General features: G+C 43.0%; 1 protein-coding gene across 3 annotated transcripts in view; it reads right to left on the bottom strand.

Moving 5' to 3' along the window:
* Positions 1-7,916: 7,916 nt before the first annotated feature.
* The window catches only part of CNOT10 (CCR4-NOT transcription complex subunit 10), a 63,251-nt gene continuing 52,403 nt past the window's right edge, over positions 7,917-18,764 (bottom strand). For all 3 annotated transcript variants that reach the window (XM_084621209.1, XM_084621208.1, XM_084621207.1), the window contains exon 19: positions 7,917-13,825. In XM_084621209.1, the coding sequence (XP_084477335.1) occupies positions 13,671-13,825 (155 nt within the window). In that variant the 3' untranslated portion in view covers positions 7,917-13,670. The remainder of the gene's footprint in view (positions 13,826-18,764) is intronic.

Consider the following 18,764-nt stretch of genomic DNA (forward strand, 5'->3'; position numbering starts at 1 on the left):
ATGTCCTGGTTGAGGGCTTATGAGGCAGCCATGATGTTAGATGATGCAGTACCCTCCGGTAAGTCACTCCTTTCATTTGTACCCTTTAAGTATAACTTATATGGGGAAGCCCACAAGTGCATACCATAAAGAGGGAAAAACCTAAAATTTAGTGTATATGAGGGCCAAAACTAATCAAGTTGGAAACAGAAGAAGGCACTTCGTTGTGGCGTTCCATTGGGAATTGCTGGCGATCGACTCAGTCTGTTTAGTTATAGTTAAGCCAAATTAATTTATTTCCAGAGCAGTCTTTAGGCTTGATCCAGCCATACGTTTTATTTCTTTTGAAGATCATAAAATTTCTATGTTCAGTTCTGGTTTTTAAAAACATGTGCCAAAGTGTTTTTATTTTTATTTGTTAAAGGAGTGAATCCAAATGGTGCCAAAAGGTAATAGGGTATTTAAGAAAATAAAAATAGAGATGTTTAGACAAACAGTTTGGAGCTGTCTAAAAAATTAAACACTGGTACTTGCGTTAGACAAATATTGTACCTCAGGTCCTTGAGTCCTTTGGAGATCAGTGGAACCCAGTTTGCTGTGGTACAGAATGCACAAATAGAGACCCAACTGTTTCTGTTTCTTAAAGTTCTACTTCACCATGGAGAAGTAAAGCATCTACCTCAATTTAGTATCAGATAGGTCTCAGAAGAAAGGGTTAGTCTGCGTGCAGGGGAAGGGTACATCCTGCCTGTAGGAGATGCATTTTTGTTTAAGTGGAAATATTAGATGTGTACAAGTGGCTGTTTTTTTGTTGTTTTTGCCTCCTTGTGGAAATATTAGGCTGCCCTTGCTAAAGAACTGTAAATAAAACCAAATATTCGTACACTCAGGCAAATCTAATTCTAATCATCCTCCTGTAAGTGTGACTCGTCTTCACTAGAAATTATGCAAAGGGAAACTGATTTTTTTTCAGTATTATGACACGTACTGGTTGACATGACATGCTTTGTGTCTTTATTTGCAGAGTTCTTATGTCCTTAAGACCTTTAGGTCTTCTCTCTACAAGAGAAAAATATTTTATCTATTTTTGCATGCCTACAAATGTATCCTGTCAGAAAAGACTCTAAGGGTATAATTTCTTTAAACGCAATGCTATACCAAATGCTTGAAGGGAATGAGATTGATTTTTTGACTTGGTGATTGTATATGTAGTTTTCTTGATGCAACAGGATGTTTTCCACCATGACAGTGCAACCAAGTTCCTGGAGGGCAGTTCAGACTGAATGTTCTTACCAGAGGCAGCCCTTGTGTTGGGTTTTTATTTGACTTTAATAGTGGCATTCAACAGGCCCATTATTTTACATGTAAAGTTTAGAGAAGCACATTATCAGATTACTGTATTAAAAACTCTTGTTGTTCTCCCCTAGTCATTGTTGAGTGACAAAAGTTGGCAGAGTGGGTACAGAAAACCACTAATGGTTATATGCTGTGTTGGGATTGGTAAATGTTATGGTGGAAAATGTACCTTGATGTCTTTTTAAGTGATCTTACGGGTTAACAAGCCAGTTTGGCATCTTTTTCCATCATGGTTTAACCAATAATGGTTCTAAAAAAGATTTGTGTACCTGCATGGTCTTAGACCTTCTCTTAATGATTGTATCAGCTTACAAACTCAGGTAGATATTTTTGTTTTAAAGCTCTTTTTACAGAGCCTTACTGACTGAATGTTATGTGTCTATGTAGCGAAGTAGAGTAGATACCTTTCTTTAAACTACCAAACCAGTAAACTCCTTTATAGGTTTGTGGAATATTTCTCAGTCTATGTAGTAGTTTCCTTCGGAGGAAGAGATGTCCTGTTTCTGAGTTTTGCTTTTTTTTTTCCTCCTAAAATGACTAACAAGTTTTAAACTAGTTTGTAAGGTGTGTTTAGTCACCCGAATTGGTGGGGGGAGGGGAGGGTTCTTACTGTATGTGACTATTGTTTCTATTGTGCATTACTTGTCATGCCTATCTTGGTTGGTGGTTGATACATTTTAAGTAAAAAGAGTGAGGGCCCCTACATACCATTTAATTTGGTCCTTTGTTGAAGCATAGATTCACAGAAATTGGAAACCTCAAAAACAAATGGAAGCTCTGTCCAATTAAGACCAGTCTAACAAAAATCTGTAGACAGTTTAAGTCCTCGCTTGATTTACTGTAGATACAAACCCATCTTATAAAACGTAATTACTGAATTAGAAGTACTGTCATCTTGATATAGTTCAGCACAGTAATGCCATGAGCATCGAGAATGATTCTGTCAGTTCTTGGAAGTTGTGCTTCTTGAGCCAGTTGCTCTGGTAGTTTCCTGTTCTGCTTCACTCTGCTTTTCTGTTTTACTGATTGATCATGCTGTTTTCCGAATAATAAAAAATTCTCAGTGGGACAGACTTTGCTCTGAGCAGCTCATTAAAAACAGAGCATATAAAACTGTTAATGGAACAGGTCAGGTCAAAAAAACCCTTCCATTAGCACAACCCCCACCATCCAAAAAAGGGTTCACTTGTCTATTTAGACAAAAATTGCTGGACTTTGTAACTTAAAATGTTACGTACTGCAAAGAAGAAAGCATGACAGGTTATGGGCAAACTGTTACGTAGAACAAACTAACAATGTTAGAGAACTCTTGTGTTAATGGAGGCTTTTGAATGTATCTTTGTGGTCCATAGAGAAGGCTGAAGGATGTAGCAAGGAGATGATATATCAGCTACTGGCAGCCTTAAAACAAAGGCAGTGTCTCTCTGGACTTTAAAATGTTCCTATGCAGTTTATTTTATTTTTGTTTAATCAAATAAATGTGAGTTTTTCATGGCAAACTTGGGTCTCTTGTCTATGTGTGTTATCCATTTAAGCAAAAATCTTTCTGTTGCATCCTGGAAGAAAGGACAAAGCACATCTTGGAGAAAGTAAAACTGGTTCTCTGTAAACGATAAAGTTTCTAAAACAAAAATTGAGGATGTGTAAGTTGGGCTCTGAAACACCAGAGGAATAAAGAATAGGAAATATGAGACCTTATGTCAAAATATATTCTCAGTTCTTCCAGAGTTCCAGTATAGCCTTCGGCACGTCGATTAATTTTGGTGCCTTCATTTCTTCATCAGTAAAATGTGGGTGATAACTCCTTTACCTCTCAGGGTGCTAAATGTGCTGTTTGTGAAGTACATTTGGGATCCTTTGGCGGGCACAAGTGCCAGGCAGCACAATTTAGCTTCAAGATTGCATAAAAATTGGTCATGCAGGCAGCAGTCCTCTTTAGCCCACACGGCTTTGGACAAATGTTGAAAGAAACTATGGGGGGAGGGGTCTTCAGTAGACTTGGAGATGAGAGAATTAAGTGGGTGAGAGAATGCATGGTGTATGGGGGGTGAATTCTAGAGCTTCCAGGGTGATGTAAACAGAAGTTATCCAAGTTCCCTCTAAGCTGTGCAGCCACACAGCAGACTATTAAGGGCCATGCAGGCAGGGAGAGGTGCCTCTCCCCTGGCCAAGGAACTGCTGCGACCCAGGAAAGATGCCTCTCCCCTGGCTCCGGGCTGCTGCGCCGAGTGAGGGCTGGGGAAGTCTTCTCTCCCCGCCAAAGCCCCCTGGCAGCCTTCACCCCAAACCTCTCATCCCCGGCCCCACCCCAGAGCCCTCACCCCTACCTCTGAGCCCTCACTCGCCACACCACAACCCTTTGCCCCAGCTCTGAGCCCCCTCTGACACTCCAAACCCCTTTGATCCACCCCACATCACCTCCATATTGGTGCACATAACAAAATTCATTCCACACACGGATGTAAAAAATTAAGAGGGAACATTGGAAGTTACTGCATAAGAACAAAAGAACAGCCATACTGGGTCAGACCAAAGGTCCATCTAGCCCAGTATCCTGTCTTCTGACAGTGGTCGGTACCCAATGCTTCAGAGGGAATCAACTGAACAGGGCAATTATTGGATGATCCAGGAGTGATCATTTCAGCCAGTCCCCAGTTTCTGGTAGTCAGAGGATTAGGGACACCTAGAGCATGGGGTTGTGTCCCTGACCATCTGGGCAAATAGCCATTGATGGACCTATCCTTCTTGAACTTACCTAATTCTCTTTTGAACTCAGTTATACTCTCCCTTTGTAAAGAGTTATACGCTTGCCTTCATAAAATCCCCTGGTAATGAGTTCCACAGATTGACTGCGTTATGGGAAGAAGTACTTCCTTATATTTGTTTTTAAACCTGCTGCAAATTAATTTCATTGGGTGACACCTGGTTCTTGTGTTATGTGAAGGAGTAAAGAACACTTCTTTATTCACTTTCTTCAAATCATTCATGATTGTATAGCCCTCTTATTGTATCCCCCCTTCGTTGTATCTTTTCCAAGCTGTACAATCCCAGTCTTTTTTAATCTCTCCTCAGATGGAAGCTGTTCCATACCCCTCATCATTTTTGTTGGCCTTCTCTTTACTTTTTCCAATTCTATCATCCTTTTAGAAACAGGGTGACCAGATCTGCACACAGTATTCAAAATGTGGGTTTGACATTCCCCTGGTGTTTTCTGGATGGGAGATCTGCTAGGTCACTCCAATCCTTGACTCTGGCAGCCAGCTTTACCCTGCTCTACTGTGAGAACCCCACTCCTGAGCTGTTCACGCCACAGCCTCTGGCATGTAAACTGCTCCTTGAATTGTGCAACCGAATGACACTAGCCAATATCTCCAGTCCCAGACACAACCCTAGGAACCTCCATCTTACAGTGTCCAGTTGTGCCCTCTGGACGCTACAAGCTTATATGAGTTTGTCAATTTAACAAAGAAATTGATATGTATCAGGCTTGTTATCCCAAGGGGAGTCTCTGACATGCTTCAAACCAAACACACTGCTTCAGGTAGAATAAACAAATGTATTAACTACAAAGATTTTAAGTGATTATAAGTCAAAGCATAACAAGTCAGATTTGGTCAAATGAAATAAAAGCAATACACATTCTAAGCTGATCTTAACACTTTCAGTGCCCTTACAAACTTAGATGCTTCTCACCACAGGTTGGCTGGTTGCCCTTCAGCCAGGTTCTCCCCTTTGATCAGCGTTTCAGTCACTTCGTGTTGATGTCTGTAGATGGAGCTGGAAGAGAGGAAGAGCATGGCAAATGTCTCACCCTTTTATTATGCCCTTTCTTCCCTCTTGGCTTTGCCCCCCACCCCCTTTCAGAGTCAGGTGAGCATTACCTCATCGCAGTCCCAAACTGACCAAAGGAAGGGCAATGACTCACTCAAGAGTCCAACAGATCCTTTTATGCTGCCTAGGCCAGTGTCTTTTGTTCCGGTGAGGCTGGGCTGGGTTTGTCCAATACATGCCCTGATGAGGTGTGAACTGCCTCTCTGCTCTTGGAGAGTTTTTGCCTGGGCTTGTTTTAAGCCATGAGGACATGTTTTCAGCCTCATAACTATATACTTGAAATTACAACCTATAACATTATTAGAATAACAATGCTCAGTGCATCATGAGCCTTCCGAAGACACCTGACATGACAAACTTTGCATTGGATACCACACAATCATAAGGATGACTATGGGGGTGTAGGGTGTTCTCCTGAGGTACAGAACATCACAGTGGGCGTACCATGGATTTATATAGGGGCATTGTGATATTTTCTGTTTTTCCCCTTTGACTTTCAGGGGGACTAGTATTGAAGTAATTCAAGAGCACATCTGAAAATTCCCACCTTCCCTCAAATATTCTGAAGTTGACTTTTCTTGACTTGGACCCCTCAGGGCAGCAATTCTTTCCTTGGACTGCAACCCACAATGACTCAGACCACTGCTTTCACAGTAAACTAGAAACGGTGAGGGGCTCAAGCACTTGAGTGGATACTAGCGGTCTGAGATACACTAGCTAGCGACTGAGCCTCAAGCTCTGAGTGACTAGTTTGTTAGTGACACTATATTAGTTAATGCTTTAAGGCCTTGTCTATTCTAGGCACTTCTGTGAAAAACTTCCCACGGCTGCTACCACCAGTTTAGTTCCACTACTGTTAGCAACTATGGAAGGACTAGTTCAGAGCAGAATGCCAATGGCCACTGCTGTTTTAAAGACCCTGTGGCTTTGACTTCTGTGAGATATCTGGTAGGTGATGGGACAGTAAAAACACTGGTGGCCAACTGTAGCTCTGTCTACACCAGACATTGCTGGAGCTGAAATGCTGGAAGGCCTCTGTGCCATCATAGCACTTGAGGTACATTGATTTGAAATCACTGCCTGTTCCCCCACATGAGGGCAAAACCCAAGCAGAGGGCCTTCACCAGCAGGGGTCTGCAATGGGATGGAGTGATCATTTCAGAGTAGCTTGCTGGATGAGGCAAAAGACTTGCTTCCTTTCTTTAGTGCATGTATTCACTGCTGTTAGAGAAGTGATATCTTTTATCTTCATAAATGATCTGGAGGATGGTGTGGATTGCACTCTCAGCAAATTTGCGGATGATACTAAACTGGGAGGAGTGGTAGATACGCTGGAGGGGAGGGATAGGATACAGAAGGACCTAGACAAATTGGAGGATTGGGCCAAAAGAAATCTGATGAGGTTCAATAAGGATAAGTGCAGGGTCCTGCACTTAGGACGGAAGAACCCAATGCACAGCTACAGACTAGGGACCGAATGGCTAGGCAGCAGTTCTGCGGAAAAGGACCTAGGGGTGACAGTGGACGAGAAGCTGGATATGAGTCAGCAGTGTGCCCTTGTTGCCAAGAAGGCCAATGGCATTTTGGGATGTATAAGTAGGGGCATAGCGAGCAGATCGAGGGACGTGATCGTTCCCCTCTATTCGACATTGGTGAGGCCTCATCTGGAGTACTGTGTCCAGTTTTGGGCCCCACACTACAAGAAGGATGTGGATAAATTGGAGAGAGTCCAGCGAAGGGCAACAAAAATGATTAGGGGTCTGGAACACATGAGTTACGAGGAGAGGCTGAGGGAGCTGGGATTGTTTAGCCTGCAGAAGAGAAGAATGAGGGGGGATTTGATAGCTGCTTTCAACTACCTGAAAGGGGGTTCCAAAGAGGATGGCTCTAGACTGTTCTCAATGGTAGCAGATGACAGAACGAGGAGTAATGGTCTCAAGTTGCAGTGGGGGAGGTTTAGATTGGATATTAGGAAAAACTTTTTCACTAAGAGGGTGGTGAAACACTGGAATGCGCTACCTAGGGAGGTGGTAGAATCTCCTTCCTTAGAGGTTTTTAAGGTCAGGCTTGACAAAGCCCTGGCTGGGATGATTTAACTGGGAATTGGTCCTGCTTCGAGCAGGGGGTTGGACTAGATGACCTTCTGGGGTCCCTTCCAACCCTGATATTCTATGATTCTATGATAAGATTGAATCCTGCTCCACTGACTTGAATGGGAGCAGGATCAAGCCCTTACTGCGTGACAACTTTGTTGGTTATAGGATGTGTGTGATTGATATCCCCACATCCCATTCTTGGTCTTGAATCCTGGAGCATTTGCTACTGAATCTTACAAATACCCATTTATTAAATTGGTTAAATTAAATTCTCTTACCAAATTCTTTCAGAGCTTTAGCTGGACCAAGGCACCCAGCAGCCTCCTTGTCTGCCTGCCTCTTGAAGCACTTACACACTTTGGAAAAGAGACTAAATAATGAGGGGAAAGTACGTGTTGGGAAGTAAAACTAGAGAGGAAGGATACTGCTCATGAGATAATCATCTCACTATTAAGGAGGAACGGGACATCTTCAGCTTTCTGGAACTGGCTAACCAGTCAGTGTTATGGTAAAGCTAGGAAAAAATTATAAAATAGATGTGTGTAAATATTAGAGCTGTCAAGTGATTAAAAAAATTAATCGTGATTAATCACTAATACCATTAGATGTAATTGAAATCAATATATTTGAAAACATAGAAAACAACACAGAATACAAAGTGTAAAGTGCTCACTTTATTTTTGATTACAAGTGTTTGCACTGTAAAAAGAAATGTATTAGATTAATTGAAAAACTAAGTACTGTAGTGCAATCTATCATGAAAGTTGAACTTGCACATATAGAATTATGTACAAAAAACCTGCATTCAAAAATAAAAATGTAAAACTTTAGAGCCTACAAGTCCACTCAGTCCTCCTCCTTGTTCAGCCAATCACACAGACAAAGAAGTTTGTTTATATTTTCAGGAGATAATGCTGCCCACTTCCTGTTTACACTGTCACCTGAAAGTGAGAACAGGCGTTCGCATGGCACTGTTGTAGCTGGCATTGCAAAATATTTGTGCCAGATGCACTAAAGATTCATATGTCCTTTCAAGCTTCAACCACCATTGCAGAGGACATACGTCCATGCTGATGACGGGTTCTGCTCGAAAACCATCCAAAGCAGTGCAGACCGACACATGTTCATTTTCATTATCTGAGTCAGATGCCACCAGCAGAAGGTTGATTTTCTTTTTTGGTGGTTCGGAGTCTGTCATTTCCACATCACAATGTTGGTCTTTTAAGACTTCTGAAAGCATGCTCCACACCTCGTCCCTTCAGATTTTGGAATGCACTTCAGATTCTTAAATCTTGCATCAAGTGCTGTAGCTATCTTTAGAAATCTTACATTGGTACCTGCTTTGCATTTTGTCAAATCTGCAGTGAAAGTTTTCTTAAAATGAAAAACATGTGCTGGGTCATCAGCTGAGACTGTCCTAACATGAAATATATGGCAGAAGACGGGTAAAACAGAGCAGAGGACATTTAATTCTCCCCTAAGGAGTTTTCACAAATTTAATTAATGCATTATTTTTTTTAATGAGCAGCATCAGTATGGAAGCATGTCCTCTGGAATGGTGGCTGAAGCATGAAGGGGCATACGGATATTTAGCATATCTGGCACGTAAATACCTTGCAATGCCGGCTACAAAAGTGCCATGCAAAATGCATGTTCTCCCTTTCTGGGGACATTGTAAATAACAAGAGGACAGCATTATCTCCTGTAAATGTAAACAAACTTGTTTGTCTTAGTGATCCGCTGAGTGGACTTGTTGACTCTGAAGCTTTACATTGTTTTGGTTTTGAGTGCCATGCTGTAGCCAAAAAAAAAAAAAAAATCTACAGTTGTAAGTTGCACTTTCAGGACAAAGACTGCTGCACTATGGTACTTGTATTTTTCAATTCACCTCATTCACTTTTTCTTTACAATATTTGCACTGTCATCAAAATCTACACTTTGATTTCAATTACAACACAGAACACAAGAGAAATATGAAAATGTAAAAAAAAATCCACAATACTGAACACATTTCCAGTGGTATTCTCTCACTTAACAGTGCGATTAAAATGGCCATTAATCATGATTTATTTTTTAATCGCAATTTATTTTTTTGAGTTAACAGGAATTAACCCACAGCCCTAGTAAATATTTCACAGCTGAGCTCAGGCATTAGTTCATTAGGAGTTGGTTTTGGTTTGTTTTTTTTAAATATACAGCCAATTTCTGAAAGCGTTTCTGCTGCAGGAAAATACTGAGGCGTCTCTGGTTCAAACTACAAGCCTACATTAGCATTCAACCTCTCTTGGGCCAGAAGAGCATTCTGATTCGAGGGAGAGTTAAGAATGAATAGTTCCGCTCAAGTGTGATTAGATAGGTGGTATCTGGGGAACAACAACTGCATCCTTTTGCAAACCGGTGAGCGTAATGTTGCATGTCTTCTTGTGGAGCTGAGAAATGCTGAAACGATACATTAGCATTTCTGCATGTGAATACTCCACATTCCTAGGAGGGGGAGGGAAAACTCTTTCTTCAGGAGGAGACCACACAGAAAGCATCTTTCAACCTTTTTATATTGAATCAGTCAATGCGCTGTGATATGACTAACCCCTTTTATAGAAATAAGCAGAGGTCACCTTTCAAACATATTTCAGAATACTTCAGGCTGAGTGCTGAAGTTAAAGTATATAGGAGAGGGGGACATAAACTTTGCAGACAACTGATCCTGAAACAACATTAATGCATCTTTCCATGTTGTCACATTGAAATATTACCTGGGCAGCTTTGACTTCAAAAGCCCGGGAGTGAGATGGTAGAGAAGCTAATTTGCTGTCTAAGCAAAAACAGAGTTGTGACTTTGGCACCAGCTCCTGGGCGTTCACAGTCCTGGCCCATCATTTCATTTGAAGGCTTCCCTATTAATCAAATACTTCTCCAGGGCTTGGTATCATGGCCTATAAGCTTTCCATTTTCACCAAGTGCTAAGTTAATGGGCTTGCCAATGTTTCCCCACTGCTGGAGTTAAATACAAGCAGCAAGGACCTATTCCATGCTAATGACCATTCATTCACGCAAGAGTACTCTCACTGTTGTGTTCACATCAATGTTTAAATTAGCCTCTGCAACAAGCAAGACTAACCATTTCCATGAGTGCAGAAAGGGACTGGCCTAATAGCCCCTCTAGAGCAAGCCAGCCTGCTACTGTTCCTCCTACAGGGGATGCTGGCCACTGCTTAGGTGATTTATCTGACATACTTTCCTGTGCTCAGAGCTCATTTGCATCACTGTGTTGACAGCACTGGCCTGCAGCCACTCAGAGGCAGCATTCCTATGAGCATACTTTCCGGTGGCTAGAAAAAAATGCACAGGTATGGACAACTATGTGGTACAGAAGAAATGCAGCTGAACCAACCCACAGCTCATTACTGCACAGGAATGGCCAAACTGCCTGAGACCAAAGGTCTGACTACAGCCAGTAAGAGAAAGGTAAAGATCCCACAGTAAGCAAATGAGGGTGATCTATCCCCCTAATGGTGATTATCCTAACCCTTCCAAAATATTCATATTGCAGATATTCAGAGTTGGTTGGCAAACACGCACACAGTCCCTTTTGAATTATGGTACATTCTTGGCTCAAGTGACTACTATGCAAGCTAATGTCTTGATCACCTACAACCCACTCCCATTCTAGTGACTAGAAGGATGTAGGCTAGTAAATTCCAGGTGTACTTGGACACTAATGACCCAGCTAGATTATGGCCTTTTAGCATTGACTGTACTCGTCAAGATGAGCACCTGCTAAGTTTTGATAGGGGTCATGCTGGCTTCAGGCAGCTTCTGAAGTGACTGCTTGGGGCTTGTTGATAGAGCTGAGTGATTGCTGTAAAGATTGGACAAGTGTTTTTATTTTAGAGCAATGCTTTTGCACATATGTGCAGCAATTGTTTTGCATTTTACTTTCTACAAACATTAGTGCTAGTAAAATCACAAGGTTTAGCTCTGCCTAAGAGTATTTGTACCAGATGTACCTGCGAGCTCCCATAAACAGTAACACAACCACACACCTGGAAAGTGAAATTTGCAGACTACTCCTTTGAATTAATCCAAGCGTGAGTTCACACCCTACCCCCTTGACCCTCCAAAAAAGTTAGTTGAAATGCTCACAGGGCGCTGCAGCCTCATCAGCTCTTTAAGTGCTGAAGCTGCTCTGTGTGGTACACTGATGGTCTTATACTCACAAGAACAGCGGAGAAATGAGGTTTAAATTCCAACACTAGAGCCTGTTTTACTGGCTCTTAAATAAAAGAGGGGAGGAGGGCACCTATGCCTAATTCAGAGGAACCAAAGCCCTGTAAGAACACTTACTGGTTACTAGAATGCCTGCATTGTACACGTGTGTATGCATGCTCCTACGCAGTAAAAAGAGATTCTTGGAGAAGGAGACACAACCCACACTGGGCAGTAGTAGGACTCAGGGGAGGCTGTGTTATGAAGTTGATAGTCCACAGTATGCAGCCGATGAAGTGAGCTGTAGCTCACGAAAGCTCATGCTCAAATAAATTGGTTAGTCTCTAAGGTGCCCCAAGTCCTCCTGTTCTTTTTGTGTTATGAAGGAAACTGAGATGCATGTAGTTTGCACTGCGAACCTACCAAGCCCGCAGGGCTATACCTATGTAGAAGAGGAACGGATTGCTCTCAAGGCACTGACGCACACTGTTTAGCCATTTTCATATGGATTATTCATATAGTCGTGGCAGAGCTTTAACCTGACTTGTGCAGCGGTGGCAGAGCGCTGGGAGACAGGTCTCCCAGCGCTCTTAAAAACAAAACCAAAAAAATAAACCCAACCCCACCTGAACAAGAGACGTAGCCACCAGCGCTGGTGCACTGTCTACACTGGCACTTTACACCACTGAAACGTCTGTGCTCAGGGGGGGTTTGTTTTTTCACACCCCTGAGCGAGAAAGTTGCAGCGCTTTAAAGTGCCAGTGTAGACAAGCCCTTAGTCTGACACTTGTCTATTCTCATGGTGAGCATTTGTCCAACCTTCCTGTAAAAGTTCTTCTGGCCGGAGCTAAGAGACTTAGCCAGTCTGAGGTTTCTGCCTCATATGTATAAAGCAGCTTGTTGTGTTTCAGACATTTGTCTACATAAATGTATTAATAGCTATTAATATATCTTTACTATTTAAAACATTCCAAGCTAACTTTACATCAATTGACTCAACACCAAGCTAACGCAACCCTAAAATTGGCAAGTTAGCTCGGACTAGAATGGGGTCAGGCTGCAAGACATGGGAGACACACCACTGCGTACGAAGCATTGCGTGTAGCAAAGTAGCATGTGCACGGGAGCTTAGGTAGCCCAATGCACTAACACCCAGGGCTCCTCTCCTAGTTTAAGGCACAAGTGAAGAGGCGTTTAGTCTCTGCCTATCTTCCATTCATCCCACCATGCAGTTTAGCAGTGATGGGCTGTATTTACTGGGAGGACACAGAACAAACCCAAGGCTCCCGCAGTTCACAATTCTGATGCTCCGATAGGTACCATCATCATCAATCCACTCTATACCTTTCAAGATAATAAATCAGGCTTATCTATGGACTAAAAACTTTTTTTAAGAAGTGTTATCGTACATGGCAGAATCTATACAGGGAGTAGCTTTAAGGAAATAAAACCATAGGCCCAGCTATACAAGGTCTTTAAGATTGGAGACAGCTGAGGAAAGTCACCTATAACAGTTAAATCTCTTCTTGTAAAACAGAAACTTGCAGACAGTAGCTGTCTGCAGGTAGAGAATCCAGTAAATGTCTCAAGGTGACATAGCAAAAACAGCAGAGAAAAGGGGTCTCCGATACAGTAGCTACAATACTATTGTTTCTATGGCATCCTGGTTAGCACAGGCCAGACTAGATGATCACAATGGTCTCAGGTTGGCAGATGACTTACTTTTTGTACAGATCTGATGATGGTGGTTTGTCCCTGGTCCCTAAGAAGCCTGAAGAGTAGAGAGCTTGGGCAGAGGCTCTCCGTTAACAAAAAGAGGCAGCTGCGCTGTCTGATTGTCTGTACTGACAATTAATAGAAGTGAGCAGTGGTGCAAACAGAAACTGCTCTGTATGAAAAAAGCAGAATCAAAACTAATGACTACTGCAAAGAGTGTGAGTTAAAACGATTAACAGCATAGATGGTGGCTATCAGGCCTGTTAGTAATTAAAATGTAAATGTTCCACACTAAATGCCTTTTACAAACATCTTCAGACATGATTTTTTCATTGAAATGTTTTTTTGTTTTGTTTTTTTTATTAAAAATGTACACAAGCCAGCACATTCCAATATGCCTGGTATTCAGGTGGCTAAGAGACAGTTTAAAAAATATACAAACTCACAAGCCCTCTTCCTTAGGGCCTGTCAGGTTATAGCAAGACTTCACTTCCTTTGCACAGTGGTGAAAGCTGGCATCTGAATGGGCTGGATAGGGTGGACTGGCTGAAATATTGGCTTCTTTCGCATATCAGTGTGTGTTTTCACTGAAGGGAGAAGCTGGTTTCTTTTGATGATCTGCAGTGCCAGTTGAGTGTTACCTACAAAATAGTTTCTAGTTAAAATTCACTTCTACCCATGACAAACTCTTGAGAGTCAGGGACAGAAAAATCTTGAAAAGTCATCCTAGACAATCCCCTGCCCGCGGTAGGTCCCACCCACGCAACTCTGGTAAATCTTATGCTGCAGCTGGCATATGCTATTTCATAATGATCAACATACTGATAAGTGGATGTCACCTACTATAAATGCACATCGAACAAAAAAGATAGTTGAAGCAACAACAGTGCTCAATTCCAGCTGCTGTTCCTAGCTATTAACAGTTAAAATCAAGTCTCTGTCCTGAAGGTGTAAGTTGATTTTAAGATTTTAAGATCTTAGAGTTGGCAGAGTACTTGACACTATGAATCCCCAGAGCCACCTTGCCCCCTACATCCAACTTGGACTTTTGTACAATCCTATTAGATCTGAAAACATAAGGGTTCTTAGACAATTATACACCTTTGCCATCACTGATCTCTCAGTCATCCCCACGGACAACACAGTACATAATAAATGGAAACACAAGTGAGACATCAAGGATACATATACAAATCAGAACATATGAAAGCTAAGATTCTGACTTAAATCAGTCATGCTTAGAGCTGGTCCACATTTTTCAAACAAAAGTTTTCATTGAAAAATGGCCTTTAAAAAAGCCAACATGACCCCAAATTGTTTTCCATTTAATGAATTCTGAAAAGATTGGTTTTTGATTTTTCTCTCGTCATGCATCATGAAAAGAGGGGGAAAGAGAGTAATGAGAATTTGTGAACTGAAGTGATGTTTGTATAAAAACAGCTCTAGGTCACACTGAACATCTACACCACTTTGAGAAGGAGACCTGAGAAGGAAAAGAAAAAGGGATTGTGCTCTTCTGCTTTGTAAATTGAAGTAAATCCAGAAGAGTTTCCCAAAGTTTGCTTTAAAAACAAAAGACGTCAGGTCTTGTCCAGAGCTGTCATTAACGTAGTAGTTGTGCAGTCAAAGAAACCAGGCAAGCAAAATCTGGTTAACTGAACGGACCTGATTTTTATTCAGACTATTTAAAAGTTTTTGGTGGCACCAGTTTTTCCTCAAAAGATGTCGTTGTTCGGAATTCAATGTCAAAGATAAGAACTCTCTCACTCAACATATAAATTATCCACAAAAACCAGAGAATATGAAACTTCATATTTCTTATTTTGAAAATAAAGAGAAAAATCTTAAAACTATCAGCTTAAGTCACACTCCTATCTGAATATGTTTTATGTACTATTTTTACGTGTAACACGATTGTAACAGAGATTAGAGCGGTGAAAAATTGAGCACCGACAGCACTGTCTATTCAGTTACTAATGCCCCAGTCCTGCAGGTGGTTCTGCTCTGGGGGTCCCTTCCAACCAGAGTCCTGATGGCTTCAGCAGGGCTCCATGTGGGTGCTTGGTTGTGCCCATGCAGAGAAGCTCAGAATGAGGGCTGTCATTCCTGTTCCATGTGGGCCCTTCACACAGCAATAGGGGAAATTTACTCATCTTACAGTACCTGGAATCCTTTGAAATGTGCTGTCCATATACACATTGCACTATGGACATGGAGCAGTGGACATGAGCAGTACCCCAAGAGTCCCTGTGCTCCACATAAAGGGCATATAAGGGCAGAGTGCATCAGTGCTCCTCTGTTTCTTCTCAGCTGCAGAATCTGAAGGATAAGGACCACCAAAGTTGAGTGGATGGAGGCTATGTGGAATGTGCATGTGAATAACATCTCTTCAGTGAAGCTACTGATGATGCTTGAGCTCTAGTTGAATGAGCCCAAGGAACCAAGTGGCTCTGCTCTGGCTACTTCATAGCAGGTCTTGAGGTAGTTGGAGATCCAGTTTGATGGTCTGTGTGTTGATATGGCTGATCCCCTTTATTCTTTTTGCAAAACAGACATATATTCTCCAAGGCTATTTGAATGGTTTTGTCCTATGCAGGTAGAAGGCTAATACCCTCCTGCCATTTAAGGAATGTAGCATTGCTTGTGCTCTTGAGGCAAGAGGCTTTGAAAAGAATACTGGCAAGTGGAAGTCAGTAACCACTTTTGGCAGGAACTTGGAATGTGTCCTTGAGATATCTTCTCGGAAGTACTTGGATCTCACTTACCCATCTTGCTGATGTGATGGCCATCTTCGCAGAAGCGTAAAAAGGAACAGGTAGCAAATGGTTCAAATGGTCTGCTCATGAAGGATGAAACTACAAAATTGGGGTCCCATGGTGGAATGAGGTACTCGATCGGTGGGAATACGTCAATCAACCCATTTAAACATTTCATCATAATCAGGTGAGAAAATACAGGGTTTTTCCAGGCCGGGGGGTGATGAGCGGAAAGTGAACCCTGACTGAACTCAGTGACAAATTATTGTTCTTTAGTTCTAGCAAATAATCTAAGATCTGAGGTATCAAAGAATTGTGAGGAACAATCAGCCTTCTACAGCACCCGTGGGAAAACCTTGTCCGTTTTGGCTGGTAGGTTTTTCTTGTAGACTCCTTCCTGGTGTTCATAAGGATATTCCTCACTGGAGAACAACAGGCATATTCTACTGACAACATGCACCCAGGAACCACACTATGAGATGGAAGGATTTCAGTTCTGGATGTAGGATCTCTCCCTTGTTCTCGGATATGAGGTCTGGGAGCAGAGGTAAGGTCTTGGGTTGGAAGGTTCACAGGTATAGCAGGTCTGTGAACCAAACTGGCATGGCCATGCCAGGGCTATCACAATCAGCTTGTATGAATCTTCCTGTTGACCCTTACAGAGCACTCTCAATATCAGAGGGTAGGCGTATATTAAGGTCCCTGACCCTGGAATGCATTTGCCAGGGAGCCCAGGCTGATGCCTCCCCTAGAACAAAATATTCAACACTTCCTGTGACCTTATGTGGCAAACAAGTCTATCTGGAGGTGACCCAAGAACAGAGTTCTTTATCTCCCAGTAGTGATTCTGGAAGAAGTGCCTGCTCAGTTTGCCTGCCAATGTATTTTAAATGCCTGCTAAGTATACTGCTGACAGGACAATCTAATGTTTGATGCATCAGGTCCACAACCTGACAGCATCTTGGCTCCGCATTGGTTTTTGATGCAGAACATGGTAATTGTATTGTCAGTCCTTATCTGTACCAATTGTCTTCTGATAAGTTTGAGAAAAGTCTTGATGTTTTGCATAAGCTCTGAGGTTAATATGCATCCTTGCTTCCCATACCATCCAGAGGACTTACACTTTGAGCAATATCATATGACCTCCCATCCCCTTAGTGAAGAATCTGTCACAATGGTATGTGATGGGGTGGGGTGGGGAGGGAGGGAAGAGAGAGAGAATGGAAATCAATCCCTTTGCAGATGCTTGCTGGATTTTTCCAGTGTGTCAGGGAGGACAGAACTAGAGAGGACACACAAAGATACATTATTAATGATGATTGTTGGTAAGTTGGATAAGCTTCTACCAGCAGCAGAGGTGAAGTCTGGCATGTGGTGTCACAAAGGTGACAGAGGATACATGTCCTAGTAGCCATCAGACAGATCCTTGCTATGGTATTTGGGTTTTGTTCCAACTGACAGATGAGGGCCAATTGGTCGTTTAATCTGTCCTGCGGGATGTAAACCACAGACTTGGCGGAACTTAAGACTGCTCCTATGAATTCAATGTTCTGGACAGGAATCAGGCTGGATTTTGGCAGCGTGACTTTTGAGGCTAAGCTGCAGCATAGGTATAGTGTAAAGTCTCAAGCCAGACGTGAGTAAGAGGAATGGAAGAGTGCAGCACGTTCTGCCCTTGCATGCCCTCGATGTGGAGCATGAGGACTCTCAGGGCATACGTGTGAGGTCTAGGTACTGCTGACTAAATACTCTGGACTCAAGTGCATGATGCAAATGTGCATATGGACAAGCAAGTGAAGGAGAATACTAAACTGAGGACGTCTCAGGGGTAGGTGTGGTACATGGCACTATTTAACTTATTTTTGGAAGCTTAATAGGTTTCAGGTTGGTGTCCCTTAAAAACCCAATAAACCTTTTAGGCCTTCTTTATACTTTATACCAGGGGGCGGCAACCTTTCAGAAGTGGTGTGCCGAGTCTTCATTTATTCACTTTAATTTAAGGTTTCGCATGCCGGTAATACATTTTAATGTTTTTTAGAAGGTCTATATATCATAACGAAACTATTGTGGTACGTAAAGTAAACAAGGTTTTCAAAATGTTTAAGAAGCTTCATTTAAAATTAAATTAAAATGCTGATCTTACGCCACCGGCCTGCTCAGCCCGCTGCCAGCCTGGGGTTCCGTTCACCTAGGCCGGCAGCAGGCTGAGTGGGGCCTGTGGCTGGGACAGTGGCTGGCAAGGGGCCGGCAGCCAGAACCCCAGACCGGCAGTGGGCTGAGCAGGGCCAGTGGCTGGGACCTCAGACCAGCAGTGGGCTGAGTGTTCGCCGGCTCCTGCCAGCCAGGGTCCCGGCTGCCAGCCCCACTCAGCTAGCTGCTGGTCTGGGATCCTGGCCCTGCCCACATAGGGTGGGTACCTACCTTCTCCCTGGTTCTAGTCCATTCTCTTCCTCTCTCTCTCTGCACTGAGCTGAGGGTGGGAGTGCACTGAGCACAGGGATGGGGGCTGAAGGAGCAGGCTGGGGGTTGGGTCTGGCCAGTAGCTAAAATGAGGGAGGGCGGCTCAAGGTTGGGGCAGGAGGTTTGGGTGTGGAATGCTTACCTTGGCAGCTCCCATTTGGTGCGAGGGGTGCAGGCGGTAATGTGGGGTGGGAGGGGCGTGCAGGAGCTCCCGTTTGGTACTCAGGGTGGGGGTGGGAATGTGGGGGGTGCAGAGGGCTGGGAGCACCCCCACAACCCTAGCCCACACCCCCAACTCCCTGCCCAGAGTGGCTCACGGCTGGGGGCTGGAGGGGATATGCCCTGATTCCATCCCCCTTCCCCA

This window comes from Lepidochelys olivacea (assembly GCF_965140295.1).
Source record: "Lepidochelys olivacea isolate rLepOli2 genome assembly, chromosome: 2".
In the NCBI taxonomy this organism is placed as follows: domain Eukaryota; kingdom Metazoa; phylum Chordata; order Testudines; family Cheloniidae; genus Lepidochelys; species Lepidochelys olivacea.